A 22,000-nucleotide genomic window follows, 5' to 3' on the forward strand; every position below is an offset into this window, starting at 1 on the left:
AGAATCAGCATATAAAATCCACTAAATCAAATATAATGCCAATAAACTTCTCAAATTTCTTGAAATCCACTCCCATTTTCCTAGACCCTATTCCTTCCAAAATGCTAGTGAAACAATTTTGTTATACCTAATTTGTTATACTAAATACTATTTGTATTTAATACTGTATATTAAAATTTGTTAAACCATTTTGTTATACTGAATACTAGATATTTGAAACAACTTTGTTAGTTTTATTACTTCTACTTTTTTAATAGTGTTTTATACTTTTATACATTAACTAAGGTTGAAGAAAAACAAAGAAATATGTGTTGAATACACCAGGTTCCACCCAAAGGTATTCCCCAAGTATTTCAAAACATGTCAAATACACCAGGTTCTGCACATAGGTTTTTCCTAAGTATTTCAACACATGTTGAATTGGGTTCTGACTTGCATTGAAAACAGGAATTTTTTTGTTGTGTCAAATTTGTAGGTGAAAATGCTCTAATTTCAGAAAATTGGAGTTTTGGACCCTTTTCAGATAAAACTTCAAACTTCTCATCAAACAATTAGATTCCTAGATGTTTTTTGTACATACTGTACCCTTTTCAAACCAAAAGTCTTTAAATTAAGATTTCTGGAGTAGAAAAAGTTTTTTTTTTTTTTACAAAAACTGTCAAATCATTAGTACCATTACCCTACATGCACTGAGTTGCTCCTTAATTTCTAACTAGAGTATTTTCTTAATTTTCTCCTTTAGTGCCTATAATACTGGTGATTTTGAATATTTATTTATATATTTCAATCTATTTCAGCAGTTTTGTGCCATTCAACAATTTAGTCACTATTTTTGAAATGGGTCAAAAACTATATTGTTTAAAGTGGAACAACTACCTGGATGTATTTCATGGAGCTCTGTTACCTCTATTAAACAGTGAACATTTCACAGATGTCACCCTATCATGTGACAGCCAGAGCATCAAATGTCACAGACTTGTTCTCTCATCTTGTAGTTCCTACTTTGAAACACTGTTTCTAGAGATTTCACATCCCCATCCTGTTATTATTCTAAAGGATGTGAAGTTTCATGATCTACTAGCTTTGGTAAATTTTATGTATTCAGGTGAAGTGACTGTTCCACAAGCTCAAACTAGTTCATTAATAAAAGTGGCTGAAATGCTTAAAGTCAAAGGTCTTGCTTATCCTGATGAAACAGTTAACCAGATACAGAAACCTTGCTGTCTTGCTCAAAATACTCAAATGACTCAACCTGCTGTAAAGAGAAACAGAGTTGATACAACCTTTCAAGACAACATCTTGGCTGGAGATTCTTCCAGTAATCTAGAAACTCCTGTAGCAGATACCTTAAATGATAAGCTGGTAAACTATCCTGCTGAAGCCAGTTTCTCTGTTCATCAAACAGATATTGCTGCATGCAACCCACTGGTAAATTTTTTTTTTATTATTGTGGTTCACTTTATTCAAAGTTATGTGACCAAAGGATGGTTATGTATTTGATTTTGTTTCAGTTGAAGTCAAAAGGTAACATGATATTTGTGTAATACCTAGATACTAGAATCTCAATCCCCACCTGAAAAATACTGTTGGCTAGAAATGTATTAACTTAACAGTTAAAAAGTATTAGCTTAAGTGTTTGGTCTGATTTTACTATTTAGATTTTTTTCATTGATCTGACATTTCTTTTTTCTCAGATTCTGGTTTTGTTTAGTTCAAAGTACGGTACCCAAAGGCTACCATTATTCTCCCTGATCTTTGCCAAAATTGCCTAAATATAACTTTTTTTTTCCATGCAAGTGGATGGATAGATAAAATTTTATTTTCTCCATAGCCTTCATGGCGCTGCATAATTTCTTTGGTATAGTCACAATAAAAAGCATTAGTTACATTATACAATCATAGTCACATTAAAAATTTAATATTAAAAAAAAAACACTAATTAATCCTCCTGATTATTGTTGTAAATATTTACAAAAATAGGTATAACACTTTTTACTTACCACTGATGGGCACAGCATACTGGCTGAAGTTTCTCAACAGGCAGTGCAACCCTGCGAGGTGGTCATTTTGTTGTGGATTGAAGGGGGAAAAAGATTTTGTGGATTGGGTGGATCAAAGGTTTTCTTCCAAAATCCATGCAGAGTTTCTCTCTTCTTTTTTTCAGAGTTTACATTTTAAACTTTGTCAACAGCTCTTCATATGACATTTCTACCTGCTTTGATACTATCATTAGAGATCTTTGTAATACTGGCGTTTTGCTCAGTCATCAGTCTAAAATGCCATGCAGGAGCTGCATATTCCAGAATTGGGTGAATAAAAGATGTAAATATTCAGAGGAGGTGATCTGGAGGGGAGCCATGTTTTGACATAAGCTTGAGCATCTGCAGCCCAGTATTACCATTTTCTACTAGATAAGATGTCTTTTGCTTCCCATTTTAAATCACTGGTAATAATAAAAGGTGTGGCCTTTTTCCAGTTCTGTTTAAAATCAACCAGAATATCTCTCTACCACATAGGTTAAAATTTTAAGGAAACTATGTTTTCAGGTCACTGTTTTTCCTTTTTTATTTAAAATAGGAACAGACCCTTAACTCTTTTTGTTTACATGGCTCCTGGCCGTGTGTAACTTTTTTCTTAAGACCTTTTTAATTTCATACCCTTCAACATGCTAAGATAAGGATTTGGCTAAATTGCCTTTTCATTTCTTTGTGGGAGATGTGTCCTTGTAAATTTACTCTGGTAAAGACAGTCATGTTAGGAATTTCCCTTGAATAACTATCTTCATTTGCAGCAAACAATTTGAAAAGATATTCATATCATATATGTTTTAATAAATACTACTGAGCTATCAAAATATGTCTGTTTTCATCTGAATAGGATCAAGTAAGGTCTATAGAAAGTAATCTTAATTTTGTCATAATATTTGATAGATTCATCTATCAGTTTATAAACTATCTACTTTGGATAGAAGATTATGCTTTGTTTAGGATGGACTATAGAAAATCTGTCGACAAGTGAACTGAAATTATTTTTATACAATTCTGAATTTTTTTTTACTACTCTATGTCAACTTTGCCTCTCAATGAGACTGTCTGTGCTTTACTCCAATTAGCCATGGCTCGAAAGTTTTTCATCACAGTCCACCAGGTTGATTTTAATTCAAAATCTATGTCAAATTTGCCTCTCAATGAGACTATCTGTGCTTCACTCCAATAGCCGTGGCTCCAAAGTTTTTCATCACAGTCCACCAGGTTGATTTTAATTAAAAATCAACAACAATAACAATGATATTATCCTTAGATAACATTAATTTTTATTTTGATTGTTTTTTTTTCAGCTAATCAAAGATGAATTTGCTGTAGGTATTGACAAAGGGTGGGGAAATAGTTCTGGTCAGTTTGAAGTTGATAGAGAACGTTTTGACAATGGCAGTGAAAAAGTAAGCATTTGTTTTTCTTTTATTAGTTTTTAGCTTTTTTTTTCTAAGCACATGATTGATGTGTTTACTAATATTACTAATATCAATACTAATATTTACAATATTAGCATTGATAATAATATTTATTAATGTTCAAATTTAAATTTCTTATTAGTCTTTTTTTATTCTTATTTTGCACTTCTTGTTTTTAAAGCTAACAGGCTTATTCAAACCTTTCGGCAAGTGGGTTGGGCTCTTCAACTTGTTTAGATTGAAGTTCCATGTATGTTCTTTTACTCTACTTAACTTAAATTGGAATTTTGCGTATGCTTGATCCTTTTTGAGCATTTTTCACACAAGGAAAGAGGATAAAGAGCCTCAAAAGCATGCAATTTTACGCACAGTCGATGGGATACCCCTCTCCTCTTTCTTTGTATAAATGTATAAGTGCATCTCATGAAATTTTAATAAATTTTCGATTAAACTGCTTCTGAGGTGAAAGAAAAGTTTTATAAATGTATTTTCCCTTTCTTCTTTATGTTATAACCTGGTAGTTTTGGGGTTGTATTTTTTTATTATGTTTATTTCTTAATAATAGCAGTTAAATTTATATCAATAATAACAGGATTGACATTACTTGAAGATGTGTGGTTAAGTGTTTTATATTCGAATCTATTACAATCTAAAGATTTGCCCATATTTCTGTGTGTAATTTTTCTTTTTTTTTTAAGCTCATTGGGAATCAGATTTTGGAAAGAACAGAGAGAAAACCAGGTTAGTCTCTCCTTGTTAAATTAAAAAGCAAGGGGTAGAAATATTTACTGTTTGTTCATCTCTTTTTTCTATGTTTATTTTGATTAGGGTAATCAATAATCACAAGAATAGTGACTTCCTTAAACTACTGTTGCAATATTAACATAAAATAAAAACCCGTTTAGTAAAATTGGTAAAACAAGGAAATATTGGTAAAATAAGGTGCTTCATAGGAAATATTGAGCAAAATTGCTGTTTCAGAGATGCTCTGTAGCTAGAAGACCAATTGAGCTTTTTTTTTTGTCTATATCATTTTTTGAGCTTTTAATGAAAATTTTTTAATATTTGGATTTTTCTAGGCTTAAAAAGGTAATACCCCATCTCTAATTTGAAAACCAATAGGTAGAAATTTTCTTAAAGTAAATAAATGTCTTCTTAAAATACTATTTAGATTAGGGCATATAAATTGGATAAACACTCGTTTTATTTATAATAAATGGGCTTTGATTTTCTTAGGGCCAAAAGCAGGGGATAATTTGGGCCCAATCTCCTGGCACATCTAATTTCTGGTCAAATCATTTTATCTAGGGTTTTGTTTTTTTTTTACAGTCGTCCTCTCTCTTGCTATAAAAAAATTATGACTTCCAATTTTTGTTTTTTTTTTTATGATAAAACTTCTGCAAATACTCTCACTTATCAGCAGTAAAAAGAAAAAAAGCACCTTGTATGTCCTATGCCATTTTTTCCGCTTTTATCTCGGCGTGGGCGTTAAAATAAACGTATATTTTGCCCTTTGTTTATTGTAGTGACAATAATAGTTGGGTGCATTTCTTTTTTTTTTTTTTTTTTTTTTTTTTTTTTTTTTTTACTGCCCAATGTGTCCGTCGTAATACTATCCTATACACCTCTAAAAACGCTCTAGGCCTATCAGAGCGCTAAAGTGTAGAGTAGAGGTAGAGGTAAGAAGAGGTAATTAAAACTTGTAAATATTGGAATATTACCTAATATAAAATTCTGTGTTTGGCTAAACTTAGTCTACAGTCCTTAACCAAACACATAATTTAGGTAATATTCCAGCATTTGGACTTTTCATGCTGAAGAGAAGGAAATCGGCACAGATTTACCAAATCGGTGCCGAAAATAGCTCCGTGTGTTCTAGGCTTCAGACTACGGAACATTGCTATAGACCCACAGGCAAAATGATTATGCTTTCTGATGCTTTTTTAGTGATTAAATACTACTACTAATAATTCACCACAGCACCAAGCCGCCTGAGGAAACACAGCTACGCGCGCTCTTCCTCCATCCCATTCTATTCACAGCCTCCCTTTTTACACCCTCCCACGAAATTCCCATTTTCTTTAAATCTTACTTTATTACGTCCTCCCGCCCCAGACGAGGACGACCTGCTTTCCGTTTATCCCTAGACGGTTGGCCAAAAAGAACAATCTTCGGCAATATGTCGTCCTTCATCCGCACAACGTGCCCTAGCCACCTCAACCTTTCTTTCAATATAGCCCTACGGATCGGTATTGAACCACATTTTTCGTACAGCCTATTGTTTGAAATATGGTCAGTCTGCCGGTTACCCAGAACAATCCTTAAGCAATTTCTCCGGGAAACATCTAGCAAATCTTCATCCGCTTTTCGGAGCGCCTATGCTTCAGAATCATATTTGACCACTGTCATCACTGTAGCTTCTAATATTCTACTCTTTGTTTGCAGACTTGTCATCCTATTCTTCCAAATTTTTTTTAGCTGTGAAAAAAACACTCTGTGAAAAAAAGGGTTTTTTAGCTGTGAAAAAAATACTATTCTGCTTTTAACGTGTTCACTGCTCCCACCATCTATACTGATACTACTACCAAGGTAAGTGAAACTGCCCATCTGATCAACCTTTTCATTACGCAACGTCACCTTTTCATCTTCACTTATTCCAAGCCCTAGTGACTTAGTCTTATTAACATTAATTTTCAAACCTATTTTAGCACCCTTAACTTGCAAAACGTTTAATCTTTCATCTAGGATGCTTAAATCATCAGCATAATCTAAGTCCAGGATACTTTATCCTTCCCCTTTAATTCCTCGGTCTCCCATTGCCTTTCCTGTGCTCTGTTACACAAAGTCCATCAAAATAATCCATATAAAGGGGGATAGAACACAACCCTGCTTGACTCCTGATTTAATACAATACCAGTGGATAACCTCATTTCCTACCTTAACCGCAGCAGTGTTATTCTCGTACATAGCACTAATTACTTTAATGGATTTGTCTGGTAGACCATAAAAGGGTAAAACCTTTACCAAAACTCTTCTATCAGCAGAATAGAACGCTTGCTTATAATCTATAAAACTGAGGACCAAAGGTGTTTGACAACTCAGGCACTTCTCAATTATTAACATAAGAGTGAAAATTTAGCACATCCTTTACCTTTTTAAAACCGCACTGTTCATCTCTTAAAACTTTGTCTACGGCATCTCTCATTCTAAAAAATATCATATTACTTAGTTATTTGCCTCCTACAGAGACCAGACTAATTCTTTGATAATTACCACACTCACTTTTATCACCTTTCTTATAAAGTGGCTTAGTCATGGTTTTCCTAAAAAACCTTGGGTACCGTGCTTCCACTTTTTCAAAAATCATATTCATAATCTTCAGTAACTTATTTCTAACATCAGAGCTTACATAAACTGTTCATTAAAAGAGAATAAGTTTATGTAAATAAGGTGATACGCTGCAAGAGAGGGGCTAATCAAATAATTTATCACTCAACTATAAACACTTAACAACGAAATTAACGAGTGCAATTATCAATTATATTACTTTCTTTCGTCCTATGTATACAGTAAAAAACCCAATAACAATATCATATCCAAGCCTGTTTCTCCATGCCTTTGGGTAGTTTTGCGCGATGTTAACTAGAGGGTGTCAGTGGCATAATTTCATCAAAATCCTGAGAGGGGGGGGGGGGGGTGAAGTTGGAGCTAATTTTCCCAAAACAACTGAAAATGAACGCGAAGAATAAAAAATGAGCTATAAAGGACCATAAAGGCAAATATATATTATATAAAGCTGACCTGATTCTCTGGATGCTTGGATTATGCAGGCTTATCTTTGATTTGACAAGATTTTATTTTGCAAAAAAATTAATTTCATTGCGGAGGAGGGACAAACCGGGGTCTAGAGGGGGCAATTGTCCCCCTGCACCGTAGCAAATTACTCCCCTGCAAGGCGTCATAAAATATGTCAGTAAAATATCGGTAAATACGGGTAAAACGCGTAAAATAGGTAAAATACAAACTCTACGAGGGTCCGTAAAATTACGGTAAAACACGTAAAAAAGCCAATAACCGTAAAAAACCCAATTTTACTGTGGTCGATTTTACCATATACAACACTAGCCTAAACACATTAAACTCTTTATAAAACCTAATCTTTTGCTTAAAATTTCTATCACATGGTGCCCTATGGAACACCGAAGGGTCCTGAAGGAATCAATTGAACAAATAAGATTTTATACATTTTGAGCAATAATACCCCCTTTGGCTGCACTATGCAGCCGAAGGGGATACGTTGAGTGTTATGTTTCTATATCATATTTGTTTATCATTATAATATATTATGCACTCTTCGGCATAAGAGGGATATATTTTTTTTATTATTGGAAAAAAATCATATGACATCCTCTTCAGACCTCCTGAACATATATTTTAATGCTTTCTACTTTGCTTAATTTTTTTCGTATTTTCATATGAAATGTAACTGAAATAATTACTTGTGTAAATACCTCCTTTCTATTAAACATAAAGTATTTACACGAATATTACTAGCTGTGTTTCTAACTTTTCTCCAAAACACCCTCCAGCGAGTTCACCAATTATTTTCCTAAGATTGTTTGATCCATCTCCTACATTGTAAATTTGACACTCTCTAATTTGATATTCAACTTTTCCTGGAAGGTTTCTCTCAATTTCTCATACTGGAGTCTACTAACGTCAAAGTATCCTGGAAAGTAGTTATCCTTCCCAAGTTGTATCTTTAGGTTAACCCTAGTCACTGCTGGCTTACTTTTAACATAATTAACAACACTCCCATGTACCTAGGTATCCTATTTACCCTCTAAGGTTATTGATCATGTCAATTCTATGTTAGATTGACAGAATAATGCCATTTGATCATTTTGTGGAATAGGGAATCGGGATTCGGTCAGGTCAGTGGACAGAATAATTAATATAATGCCTGCAGTTGGACTGCGGAATTTTTATAAACTGGTTTTTATGTACACATATTCTAAGTGGTGCCTTCCAGACTATTTTACAGGAATTTGTTAATGAAAGGTCGAATGTTCATTTTCACGAAACTCGGACCAGATGAGATATTGAGGCTGCTTGCCTATTTTCAAATAGGACTGCTTTTTCAGTTATTTGTAGAGGGAATCAGCTATGGAATAAGATTATCCCGAGTACCTAGGAATTACCCATTAATCAATTTATATCGGAGTTACGTGTGGGGCTGCTTGGTAAGTATACCTTGGAAACAGATTGATATTTATTGAATTAGAAATGATAGTAAATATATATATATTTTTGCTTCGAGATCATGATATGAATAGTTTTATGTGTAGAAAATTACATGTCCAATTTACAATTACATTAGATATAATTTAATATCTAAATGTTTTTTTCTATTTTTTTTTTTACAATTAAGCTTTCTTTTGTCATTTTTGAAGCTCCATGTAATGATTACATTTTGTTCTTCATAATTTTTAATGACAGAAGGGTTACATTTGTGAGGGCTTTAATTTTCATTTATTTTCAGAAGTTGAAGAACCATTTCCAGATTTCAGTGAGGATATTTTTGGAAGGAAATATCCTATTTCATCACACAAACGTGAAGATGTTCCTTTGGTGGTTTCTCCTGACGTATCTGAACAGCTTAATCGTAATCTCAAGCCTTCTGAGCTTGAATCAAACATTCGTCAGAATGAAGGTGGGTTTTCTAACAATATTGTTTTCTTATCATTTAATCCAGAACCCATCTGACGTGCTCCATAAACCTTCTAGAAAATTGTGGAAATTTCTTATTTCCACTCTAAATGTATATAGCACAAGTACCATGTTGGGTGTTTTCGTGGCAAAGAAGGGTATGATTAGGGCACCATGGGCATCGAAATGAAGACATGTTTCCCCCATCTTGGATTTATATATTCCTGACAACGGTGATTTTTTACGATTATTATTTTAGTTGTTATTAAAGCATTAAGATCATTTTGATCGTGTAAAATCTCTCCTTAGTTACAACACTGAATCGTGGAGTGAAAAAGGTAAAAAAAATTGTCCTTATACGCTAAAGCAGAACAAAACACATGTATTGCCCATTTTACGCGCATCGATTGATTCATGTTTTTCAATAATCATTGAAGTTTTACAACTCTTTTCAATTGAAGAAATAAATAAAAGTGAGAACATGTCTATATTAAGTAAGATTAATAATGTTTATCAAATCAGAAATAAAGAATTAATATAATTTTCAATAGTCATGTGCCGTAAATAGGCAAATACAACTAAATAGGATAGCCTAATTGGTCTTTCTAAAAATATTCACCTGTAGGTAAGTCAATTGTTAAATAATTTGAAGTGAATCTCGAAGAATTTTAATATTTAACACATTCATGCATAGCTTAAATTTTTAACTGCTCAGTGGGTTCTACATTTTTCAAAAGACTTGTATTCATATGTAAATCCAACAAAAATATACAAATACAACAGATCCTAACACGCTGTATGTACTAGTAATCATAACAAGCCATGTCCTAACCATTAGTAAATACCAGCTGTTTTCATCACATCTTCATCACATTAAATCTTCATCAACTTGCAAGGTGATCATTGAAGCTCGGCATCCTTTTTTGGGGGGTTTATTTTTCTAGCTCAATTTATTTCTAAGATAGGAAAATGCCCCTTAATTGGGATTAAAATAGGGATGAGGTAGAAAAGCCAAAATACCTCAGGCTACTACCTTAATACCTTAGGCTACTATTAGGCTACTACCTTAGGCTACTTAATACCTTAGGCTACTATTTGAGACACAAAATTGGTATTGCCATCACTGGATGTTTTTATATTTTACGTCTATTTCTGAAAGTTTTATTCTCATAATTCTTCTATTTTCCAAGATAGCAATCCCAAAATCCTTTAGAATTTTTAAAAATTACAGGTAAAAAATTAAAAATTATTTGCGAATAAATGATATATCATTTACGGTGGAGCAATATGCTAACATTTGAAAAACTTGGATGGACATAGTATCTTTTAATTTACTTAACATCATTAAAAACATGCTATGAAAATTCTAACGTAATACTTCCAGCTTTTCATGGAATATTGCATATACGCCTTTTTGGCAATCTAATTTCACGTTCTATCTTATTTAGCTCAGTTGTAGAAGCATTAGTAGTTGTTAAAGCCCTGAAAGTTTCACATTAATACTATTGATGAGAGGACATGATGATAGGATAAACCTAAAGTCTTTTGATTTATTTCAGTATTAGCAGTTGAATCCCTGAAAGTTTCAATTTAATACCATATGCTGTTGCTAAAATATTGCTGTTTCTTTATTCTGTTCTATATTTCTCATATAGAACTGAAATATATTTAACTTCTCATATTCTCATATAGAATTTCTCATATATTTCTCTTTGACTTACCCATAACCTTTTTCAAGACCGGGGCTAAAACACGCCTCCCTTTCAAAATTACAATTCCATTACTTACTTACTTACTTAAGACGAGACACAGGCTATTCATCCCCACTCGGCATCAAGAAGCTGCTGGACCAAATTCTTCGATTGGGTTGTGCCATCTTTGTGTGGTCGGATAAACATCATTCACGCCTGATCCCACTTGTGACGCGCTCAGAATCCCCCAAAAGCGGTTCTAAATCCTTTCTGACGACGTTATGCCAAGATTTCATCTGGCCAGCTGGTTTTTTATTCCATGAGAAAGGGGGGCTGCTTGTAGTATCTCACGTGTCAGGGTCTGTTCTGGTTGCCTCATTAGGTAACCTAGCCACTTGAGACATCTTTTCTTCATCATGATTGAAAAGTCACGCTTTTGTCCGCACACTTTCATCAGCTGTTGGCTGCTGATTCTTTGTGCCAATGCCCCATGAAAAATTCTTTGTGCCATGTGCCAATGTCTGTTGCTAATGCCCCATGGACATATTCAATTCAACAACATAACAAGATCAATATATAAACATTAACAACTTCTATAACTTATAGCCCTTGAGCCAAAGATTCTGGCGAGAGGCATAATGATAATAACGTTCTATCAATTTGAGATAAAATGGTTATATTAAACATTTCGCCTGGATGTCTTTTTAGGGAAAGCAATTAAAGGGGGCATGGTTCATTGACCTATCGTTTTTGACTCCTTAAAAGGACAGTAAAAGTTTTATTCTCTGTTTGAATGAGCCACCTCTGAAGTATTAACCACAATTTCTTCCATACAAAATGCTGAATTTGTTTAGTAAAATGTACTGTTGATTTTCTTTTTTATGTCAATTTTATTTATATTTTGTTTTAGAAGTAGAAGATGTTTTACCAAGTCATAATGAGACGGTTTTTGGAGTTCAAAACCTTCTCTTATTTCCTAAACGTGAAGATGTTCCTTTGGGTAATTTTCCTGGCTTTTCGGAATCTTTAAAATTTCAACGTAACACCCAGGAATCAGGTTCCAAAGCTTTTTACTTTCAAGGTATATTTCACTTTTTTTTGTAGAATCAAATATATTGAATTATGGGTTATTTGAAAAAAAAAAATGGGACGGATAAGTGGACGATGTTATGAACTTAAGACTGATCTGAAAACAGTCTTTTTTCTTGTTTCATCTCCTTGTTGTAAATGTTAAACCGTTTCTTTGGTCTAGTAGGAACGTTTCAAATCGTACCTTGAAAGAGTTCTACTTTTTGATAAATCAAGACTTGAATTCGTTTATTATCATCTGATTTCATGATGATAGATTGTGATCTGGAAAAAATCATAAACTGGTCTGTACTGCCTACCAGAAGTTTTTACTAAATTTTATAACATAATTTTAATATATATATATATATTCTTTATAATATATTTTATAGTACAGAGTATTAAGTTTATTAAAAGCCCTAAACCCAAACAAAAATACAGAATTAATTTTGTTGAGTTAAGAGTCAAAAGTTTTGTTTATCAATTTTTTTTTTCTTCTGATTTTTGCCGAATGAGGTCTATTGAACTTCCATAAAACAGTTCGTGGTAACGAACCGTTAGTAAGGACCGTGGTAACGAACCGTTACTATAGACCCGATCCGGGTCTATAGTAACCGAAACTCTAAATAACGGAATTTTAATACCAATGGATATATTGAAAGAATCAAATGTTTATGCTGATTTCAAATATACAAGTTTCATTAAGTTTAATCTAATTCATCAAAGGTTACGAGCCAAAGAAAATTTGGTTTATTTTCGAAAAAAAGGAGAAACACCGCCTAAAATTTAAAGAAACTTAATGAAAATTACACCATCAGAGAACCCTATTGTAGATGTTTCAAGCTTCTATCTGTAAAAATGTGGAATTTTGTATTTTTTTGCCAGAAGAAAGATCACGGATGCGTGTTTATTTTTTTCCCCAGGGGTGATCGTATTGATCCAGTGATTCTGTAATATCTTGAGAGGAAATTAAAAGAGCTCATTCGAACGGAAATTAAAAATTCTAGTGTCCTTTTAAGTGACCAAAAAGAATGGAGGGCAGCTAGACCCCCCCCCCTTTTCCCCCAAAATCGACCGATTAGAATTTTGATATAGCCGTTTTGTTCATCATAGTTGAAAGGCCTAATAACTATGGCTTTGGATATAATATGAACCCCCCCCCTCCATAGCCGAGGGGAGTGCTTTTAAGTTTAAAAATTGCCCATTGTTTACGCATAGTATTTGTAATTGGGAAGCATGCATACATTTTAGGGTGGGAAGACGAATTTTCTGCTGGGGATTTTTCAAGGGGGAATTTTCCATGGGGAGAGACGTTTCTAGGGGGTGAACGTGTCAGAGGAAATAATGCTTTGGGGGAATTTGCCAGAATTCCTACACAAAATTCTTTTTATATATCTTGCTTTCTCTTTTTCGTCTCAATTTAACGCGTGGAGTTGGTTAAGGGTAATTGTCATGGGTATATTTTCACCGGGATTGAATAGTCTAGATCAGTGGTTCTCAAACTTATTTAGACTCTACCCCTTTTTACCCACAAAACATTTTAGGCACCCCTCCTGAGTTAACGGTACTAAGTAAACTATAGCTAAAATATAAATATTATTGCCATTCCTAGAGTTAAAGGGTTAATTTTTGTTGGCCGGCTGCGTACCCCCTAAAACTTGTTGTGTACCTCCAAGGGATACGCCTGCCACAGTTTGAGAACCTCTGCTCTAGAGGATATATCCGCGAGGAGGGTATTTCTCCCTCCCCACGTAGGAAGAAATACCGTCTGATTTATTTAATTAGAAATTAAATAAAGAAAATCAAGTTTTCTTTGCTAAAAGTAGGGAACACCATTAAAACTTAAAACGAACAGAAGTTATTACATATATGAAGGGGATTGTGTCCTCCTCAACACCTCGCTTTTTGCGCTAAATTTTGAATTTTGTCCTAATTCTTTAAGAACGACTCCTGAAACACAAGGGTCGTTTAATTGGAACAATAAGAAGCTTGTTTCAGCAGTGCTTAAAATAACTTTAGCGTAAAGAGCGAGGTGCGAGGAGGAGGAGGAAACCCCTTCATATACGTAATAATTTCTGTTCGTTTTAAGTTCTAATGTTGCTCCTTACTTTCTGTTGAAAGAACTTTTTTTTATTTAATCTTCATGAAGAAAGCCACGCACGACGTTCTGGAGAGCTCACATGAAAAATAGTAACTTTACACGTGCCTAATGTAAAATTGATGAACATGCTCATTAATGAAATGAAACATGATAGATGTTTGCCTGAAAATGTATTATTTATTTATATTTTCATCATTACGAAATTTATTTATGTCATTTTTTTATCTACTAAGCCGTTTTTTTATTGACATTAAATTAAACAATACTATTTGTGTCAGGACTAAAAATTATTGAAGAAGTTTCTCCAACATACAATTAGCAAGCCAAACTATGGATTCTTGTAGAAATAAACCGAAAAGATATAATTTTTTTTTTTTTAAATGACTATGTCAATAAAAAACGAACAAAAATTATTTTAAAACACTTTTCCCACAAAACTAGTTCTTCAAAGAAAAGTAAAGAGCTACATTAAACCAAAAATGAGCAGAAATAAAGTAAACAAATCTTCCAAGCGAAAAACCACCACCAATCACAATCAATTAATAAATGAAACCCCAAACAAACAGAAATTACAATAAATAACCGAGTCAAACTGAAAACGAGCAAACATTAACATGAGTAGGGCTAGCAATAATTTGCACTTTACTGAAAAAATAAAGCAAATGACCATGGTTTGTCAGTTTAATATACATATACTGATATTTATTTCTTAAAGCTGTAATAATTTTTATTCAATAAAGTCAAAAAGTAAAAACATTTAAAATCTATTTTGTTTTCAGTAAAATACAAATTATGTTCTGGTCTTGAGAAGGCATGGGATTGGTCAATTGCTCAGTTGCTATAAATTGACAATTGCTCAAAATGAACAAACTGAACCATCAAATGAGGCAAGACCAAGAAGAAGACCTGAGAAATTTAAATTCACGGGTAAAAATGAACAACCAAGATCATCAAATGTGACAAGACCAATATGAGTAGCTAAGGTGATGGGCATTAAAAAAAAAATGTCTGAAGTAATAATAAACGACAATAATGAACAAAGAAATATGCGATTGAAAGATAAGTGGTAGGGAGAATTACAACGCATCAAAAATGAAAGTGAAGCACAAGAAAATATGCGGTTACAAGACATGCCACTGCGAGGATCAGAACAAATAAAAAATAGAAATGAAGAACAAAAAAATAATGATGCAGTAAACTATGCAAGTGCTATTTAAAACTTATTGGGACCAAACCTATCTATGACGTTTTGACGGATGATAGATAGACTTATCTATCAGCAAATGAAATGATATCATTTTTATATAATCCTAAAAAAGGGCTTATGCCAGATTTGCCATCTCACTCACTCGGACTATCTATCTTGGTTTTTTTCTGCAATTATTGCAAGGCTTCATGTCTGCAACTAATTGATTTTAATCAAGTTCCAGCTGCCTCAACGGCTTGCGAGCTCTGAAAAATCACGTTTTTGGCTGCTGATCGGTTGATCGGTTAAAATTTCTATTACAATAATATAATAATAATAATATAATTACGTCCAATTGTATCTAAGTATTTATGACACTTGAAAATGTTTTTTCCCGACTGCTGATCGGTTATTATTTCTACGTATTATACAATCAAATTCCAACTGCTTCAAATAAATTACATACTTTAAAAATCACGTGTTCTGACTGCTGATCGCCTTTTCTTTCTTCTCACTGCTGATTATCTGATTAGTTATTTTTTTGTTATATAATATAATCAAGATCCAACCGCTTCGAATAAATTGCAAGCTTTGAAAATCACGTGTTCTGACTGCTGATCGCCTTTTCTTTCTTCTCACTGCTGATCAGTTATTTTTGCGTATATATATAATATAATCAAGTTCCAACTGCTTCAAATAAATTACAAGCTTTAAAATCACCTGTTCTGACTGCTGATTGCCTTTTCTTTCTTCTCACTGCTGATTGGCTGATCAGTTATTTTTATGTTAATATATAATATAATCAAGTTCCAACTGCTTCAAATAAATTGCAAGCTTTAAAAATCCCGTCCAACTGCTTCAAATAAATTGCAAGCTTTAAAGATCATGTGTTCTGAATGATGACGGCCTTTTCTTTCTTCTCACTGCTGATTGGCTGATTAGTTATTTTTATGTATATATGTAATATAATCAAGTTTCAACTTCAAATAAATTGCAAGCTTTAAAAATCACCTGTTCTGACTGCTGATCGCCTTTTCTTTCTTCTCACTGCTGATTGGCTGATCAGTTATTTTATGTAAATATGTAATATAATCAAGTTACAACCTGCTTCGAATAAATTGCAAGCTTTAAAAATCACGTGTTCTGACTGCTGATCGCCTTTTCTTTCTTCTCACTGCTGATTGGCTGATCAGTTATTTCTATGTATAAAAATACCCCCCCCCCCCCCAACTTTTTTGGCATTCGGTAAAATTTGCGTCGAAGGCGAAAATTTTGGCAGAAATTTTCCAAAATCGGCAGAAATTTAACAAAATTCTTTATTTCTGCATAAAATTCGGCATACATCAGGAAGCGACCCGGTAAAATTTACGGAGATCGCCCCTCCAATAAAATGAGCCTCATGACGCCCCTGATGATTGAGAATATCTTATTATAGCGTTTAACGATTGTCCCATCCGCTTTATTTTATCTTTACTGTAGGAGTTGCAGATACTTCATCGAGTAACACCAATACACCTAAGGAAGCTTCAAATTCCAATATTGGCTTGAATAGGAAAATGTGCAGAAATTACTATGAGTGCAATATATGCAATAAAAGATTTCACTTCCGTTCAATATTGGAAAGACATCAAAGAATTCATACAGGAAAAAAATTGTTTAGATGTGATATATGTCAGAAGAGTGCTTTCTCGAAATATTCTTTAAATAGACATCAAAGACTTCATACAGGTGAGAAACCTTATGAATGTGAAGTCTGTGAGAAAGGCTTTTCTGATTTGGGTTCTTTGGTTAAGCATCAAAGAGTTCATACATGTGAGAAACTGTTTAAATGTGATGTGTGTCGAAAAAGTTTTTCTCGAGCAGACCATTTAATTATACACCAAAGAATGCATACAGGTGAGAAACCCTATAAATGTGATGTGTGTGAAAAATGTTTTTCTCAATCAGGCCATTATAATAGGCACCAGAAAGTGCATAAGAGCGCATTTTGAATTTAAGACGAATCTGAACTGTTATCTCACAACCCCTTCTTGGAGAAACCCCACTAGTTTGTAGTTTATGACAAAACTAGTAACAAAATAGTGATTTCAGAGACGGCTAACTCCATTAATGCTATCACTGTAAACCGAAGACTGGATCAGTGCAAGCAGTAGGCTATATAGGAGTGATGTTATTAAATACATTAAATACATTGATCTAATCCTTAGATCAATGAACTTGTATCTGTTCAAGCCTCTAGTTTCGCTTATTCTTTTTTCTTAATGCTCCGGAATTTTTTGTGATTACTTTGGGGCGAACATCTTATTATGGCGTTTCAATTTTTTTCAATCCAGTTTATTTTGTTTTTACTGTGGGAGCTGCAGATACTTCCCCGAGTAATACAAATACACCCATTGAAGTTTCTAATTCTAATACTGGCTTGAATACTAAAGTGTGTAGAATAGACTATGAGTGCAATACATGCAATAAAATATTTCACTTACATTCAACTTTGGAGAAACATCAAAGAATTCATACAGGGAAAAAAAACGTATAAATGTGATGTGTGTAAGAACAGTTTTTTCTCGAAATAATCTTTAAATATACATCGAAGACTGCATACTTTTGGGGATTAGCTTTAAGCTAAATGGATTTTATACGTTTGAAATCAACATAAAAATTGAATTCTTCTGTTGTATGTATTTATTTAAAATCTGTTAATAGAAAATTAAAGAGTTTTGTTTTTATAATGGTTCTAGCAATAGCCTTGAATCTGTTCAAGCCTCTTGTTTTTCTATGTTTTTTCTTAATTTGTCTGATTGTTTTGTGATTACTTTGGGAGATATGATGGAGAATGTCTTATTATAGCGTTTTAGGTTTTTCTATCCCCTTTTTTTTATTATAGGAGTTGCAGATACTTCATCGAGTAATACCAATCATAGGCAGCACAATCGCGCTGCCTAAGTAAAGAACGATGTTGGCACAATGTATTGTTTATTATCATTTGTTTTTCTTTGGACCAGGGCACTTCGTATTGAAGGAGTTGTCGTAGAAACTTCGAAAAAGATTCATTCGATTGGACATTGGAGTGGCTTGTGCCCTTTTTAACAGTCGAAACTGATTGGAAGGCAACTAACACCTCTTCCACGCCCACTATTTCCCCAAACACATCCAATAAAAATGTTGAGATAGCCATCTTGTTCAGCGTAGTTGATTTCCAGATAGAAATTATGTTTTTGATGAGGATGCTTCCCCAAAGCCCATAGGGCAAGGGTTGTAAGTTTCGAACTGGGGGCATATGAGTTTTTTTTCTATAGAAAGCATTATTGTAAAAATTTCAAATAAGACATACTTAATTTTAAATTGATATGGACCATGGTCTTTTTAGTTGTCGAAAGTAACTTGAGGGCAAGTAAACCCCCTCTCACTTCCACCATTTCCCCAAACACATCCAATCAAATTTTGAGATAGTCATTTTGTTCAATGTAGTTGAAAGTTCTGGAAATTAGGTCTTTTGGGAGAACAACCCCATCCCCACAGCCCTCAGGGCAAGGGTGTAAGTTATGCACTGGGGGCATATAAGATTTTTATTGAAAGCTTTGTCGTAAAAACTTGAAAAAGGGCTCATTCAATTGGAAATTCAAAAGGATAGTCCCCTTTTAATAGACGGAAGTGATTTGAGGGCAACTAACCCCCTCTCACGCCCACCTTTTCCCCAAACACATCCAATCAAAATCTTAAGATAGCCATTTTGGTCAACGTAGTTAAAAGTTTTAGAAATCAGGTGTTTGAGGATGATAACCCCCCTCGGAGCCCTCGGGGCAAGGGTTTTAAGTTATGCCCTGGGGTTATATAAGGTTTTTATAGATAGTGATGTTGTAGAAACTTCAAAAAGGGCCCCTTTGATTGGAAATTAGAAGGGCTCGTGTCCTTTTTAATAGTCAAGTAATTAGAGGATAACTAACACCCCTCTCCCTCCCACCATTTCCCCAAACACATCCAATAAAAATTTTGAGATAGCCATTTTTTTTACGTAGTTAAAAAGTCCGGAAATTATGTTTTTGAAGATGACACTCCTCCCACAGCCCTCAGGGCAAGGGTTGTAAGTTATGCCCTGGGGGTATATAAGGTTTTTTGTTATAGAAAGCGTTTTCGTAAAAACTTCAAAAAGGAATCATTCGATTGGAAATTGAAACGGCTAGTGCCGTTTTTGATAGTCGAAAGTGATTGGAGGGCAAGTAACCCCCCTCGCACGCCAACATTTCCCCAAACATCCAATCAAAATTTTGAGATAGCCATTTTTTTCAACGTAGTTGAAAAGTCAGGAAACGATGTTGAAAATAACAACCCCCTGACAGGCCTTAGGTCAAGGTTTACAAATTATGCCCTGGGGCATACAAGGTTTTTATAGAAAGTTTTGTCGTAGAAACTTCAAAAAGGGCTCATTCGATTGGAAATTGACAGGGCTAGTGCCATTTTTAATAATCGGAAATGATTGGAGGGCAACTAACCCTCTTCTCACGGACACCATTTCCCCAAAAACATCCAATCAAAATTTTGAGATAGCAATTTTCTTCAACGCAGTTGAAAGTTTTAGAAATCAGGTCTTTGAGAATGGCAATGGCAAAAAGGGCTCATTTGATTGGAAATTGGAAGGGCTAGTGCCCTTTTTAATAGTCGAAAGTGATTGGAAGGCTTGACATTTTTATAGTAAAGATCGATGTGGGTACAATGTATTATTATTTTTTTTTTTTAGACCAGGGCACTACGTATCGAAGGAATTGTCTTAGGAACTTCGAAAAGGGCTCATTCGATTGAAAATGGAAAGGGCTAATTCCCTTTTTAATAGTCAAAAGTGATTGGAGGGCAACTAATCCTCCTCCCACGCCCACCCTCCCATTTTCCCATTATGTTTAAAATCAAATGTTACCTTAAGTTTAATTTAAAATGCACTGTGTTAATGCTAATTCCCAATAAGGCATCTCAGCAGTATCCCAAGAACGACTGAGGGTATTATGTTCAAACTTTCGGGGCTACGTCTGCCTCTTAAAGTTTGACGAAATAAAAATAGCGTAAGTGTATCCAACCTATCAAAGAAATTAAACAGATTTTCTTGCGAATGGTATCAAGTTTTCTATTTTAGGTCAACTAGAGGAGGTATGAAACTAAATTAAACACTACTATTTGTGTCCAGATTTTTAATAAGGTGTATGTTGTTAAAAATTGCTGAAAAATTTTCTCCAGCATACAAATAGCTGGCCAAACTATAAGTTCTTAAAAAACGAAAAGATTTAAAGTATTATTTTATTTTTCTCCGAAAAGACTTTGTCAATGTAAAACGAATGAAACCGATAAATACATGAAACCCAAAATGAACAGAAATTACAATAAATAACCGAGTCAAACTCAAAACGAGCAGAAATTCACATGAGTAGGGCTGAAAAACCCTATGCCTTCCCAAGGCCAGAACATAATATGCACTTTACTAAAAAAATACAAATGAACGTGCATTGTCAGTTTAATATACATATACTGATATTTAGTAATAAAAAACATTTGTATTTTTTCAGTAAAGTTCAAATTATGTTCTGGCCTTGGGAGTGCTCGTCTGACTGATCAGCAGTCGTAACACGTGCTTTTTAAAGCTCACAAATCGTAGGATTATATGCTAGATCGCGCTGCCTAAGTAAAGAACGATGTTGGCACAATGTATTATTATTTTTTTTCTTCCTTTAGTATATGTACTGGCAATGCACATTCATTTGTATTTTTTTCAGTTAATTGCAAATTATGTTCTGGCCTTGGGATGGCATAGGGCTTTTGAACCCTAGTCATGAGAATTTCTGCTCGTTTTGAGTTTGACTCGGTTATTTATTGTAATATCTGTTCATTTTGGGTTTCATTTATTTATCGATGATGATTTGTGGTTGTTTCACGCTTGGTAGATTATTTGATTTTATTTTTGGTTTAATAGAGTTCTTTACTTTTCTTTGGAAAACGTATTTTGTGGAAAGTTTTTTTTAATTAATTAAATAAAAAAACAAGTTTTTTGAACCTGAAAGTAAGGATCAACATTAAGGCTTAAATTGAACAGAAATTATTACGTATATGAAGGGGGTCATCCCCTCGCCAATACAATGCTCTTTACGCTTAAGTTCGAATTTTGTCCCAATTATTTAAGAACGACTCCTGAATCACAAAGGCCATTTAATTAGACTAAAAAGCTCTTTCAAAAGTACTACAAAAAAAAATTTAGTTTAAAAAGCGAGGTATTGACTAGGAAGCGACCCCCCTCATATACGTAATAATTTCTGTCCGTTTTAAGTTTTTATGTTGCTCCTTACTTTCAGTTGAAAAAAAAACCTGTTTTCTCTATTTAATTTCTGATTGTTTTTAAATAATGCAGGGAAATCCGGCTCCCACTCTATTGAAAATTCCCTTCCCTAATGAAGATAATTCCCTTCCCCTAATAATTCCCTTCCCCTGAAAATGTCTTTATACTTGCCAATAACCAATACTATATGTAAACAACAGGCCAAATTCATAACTTGCAGCCCTTCTCCATGGGAAAGTGGGGGATTAAGTCATCCTCAACGACATAGTTACTAGATTTTTGGACTACGCTGAAAAAATGGCTTTCTTCACATTTTGATCAGATGACTTTGGGGAAAAAATGAGCGTGGGAGGGGGGTTAGCTGCCCTCCAATATTTTTGGTCACTTAAAAAGGGCACTAGAACTTTCAATTTCCGATCAAATGAGCCCTCACCCGATCTTCTACCATCACTGGTTCGATATTATCACCCCTGGAAAAAAA

At 33.9% G+C, this 22,000-nt stretch overlaps 1 protein-coding gene across 2 annotated transcripts; it reads left to right on the forward strand.

Annotated features, from left to right (window-relative positions):
• Window positions 1–592: 592 nt before the first annotated feature.
• LOC148945449 (uncharacterized) lies at window positions 593–17,486 on the forward strand. Of its 2 annotated transcripts, XM_089099181.1 has the most exons (6): window positions 593–1,428; window positions 3,338–3,439; window positions 4,150–4,192; window positions 8,994–9,164; window positions 11,762–11,932; window positions 16,686–17,486. In XM_089099181.1, exons 1-6 carry the CDS (start codon window positions 838–840, stop codon window positions 17,195–17,197), a joined length of 1,590 nt encoding a protein of 529 aa, XP_088955307.1. In that variant the 5' UTR covers window positions 593–837; the 3' UTR covers window positions 17,198–17,486. The 2 variants fall into 2 exon arrangements, with proteins under 2 accessions (XP_088955307.1, XP_088955308.1); XM_089099182.1 differs by lacking the exon at window positions 11,762–11,932.
• The last annotated feature ends 4,514 nt before the right edge of the window (window positions 17,487–22,000 follow it).

This window comes from Artemia sp. Qi Xiang Cuo, chromosome 13 (assembly GCF_049724085.1).
Source record: "Artemia sp. Qi Xiang Cuo chromosome 13, ASM4972408v1, whole genome shotgun sequence".
Taxonomy (NCBI): domain Eukaryota; kingdom Metazoa; phylum Arthropoda; class Branchiopoda; order Anostraca; family Artemiidae; genus Artemia; species Artemia sp. Qi Xiang Cuo.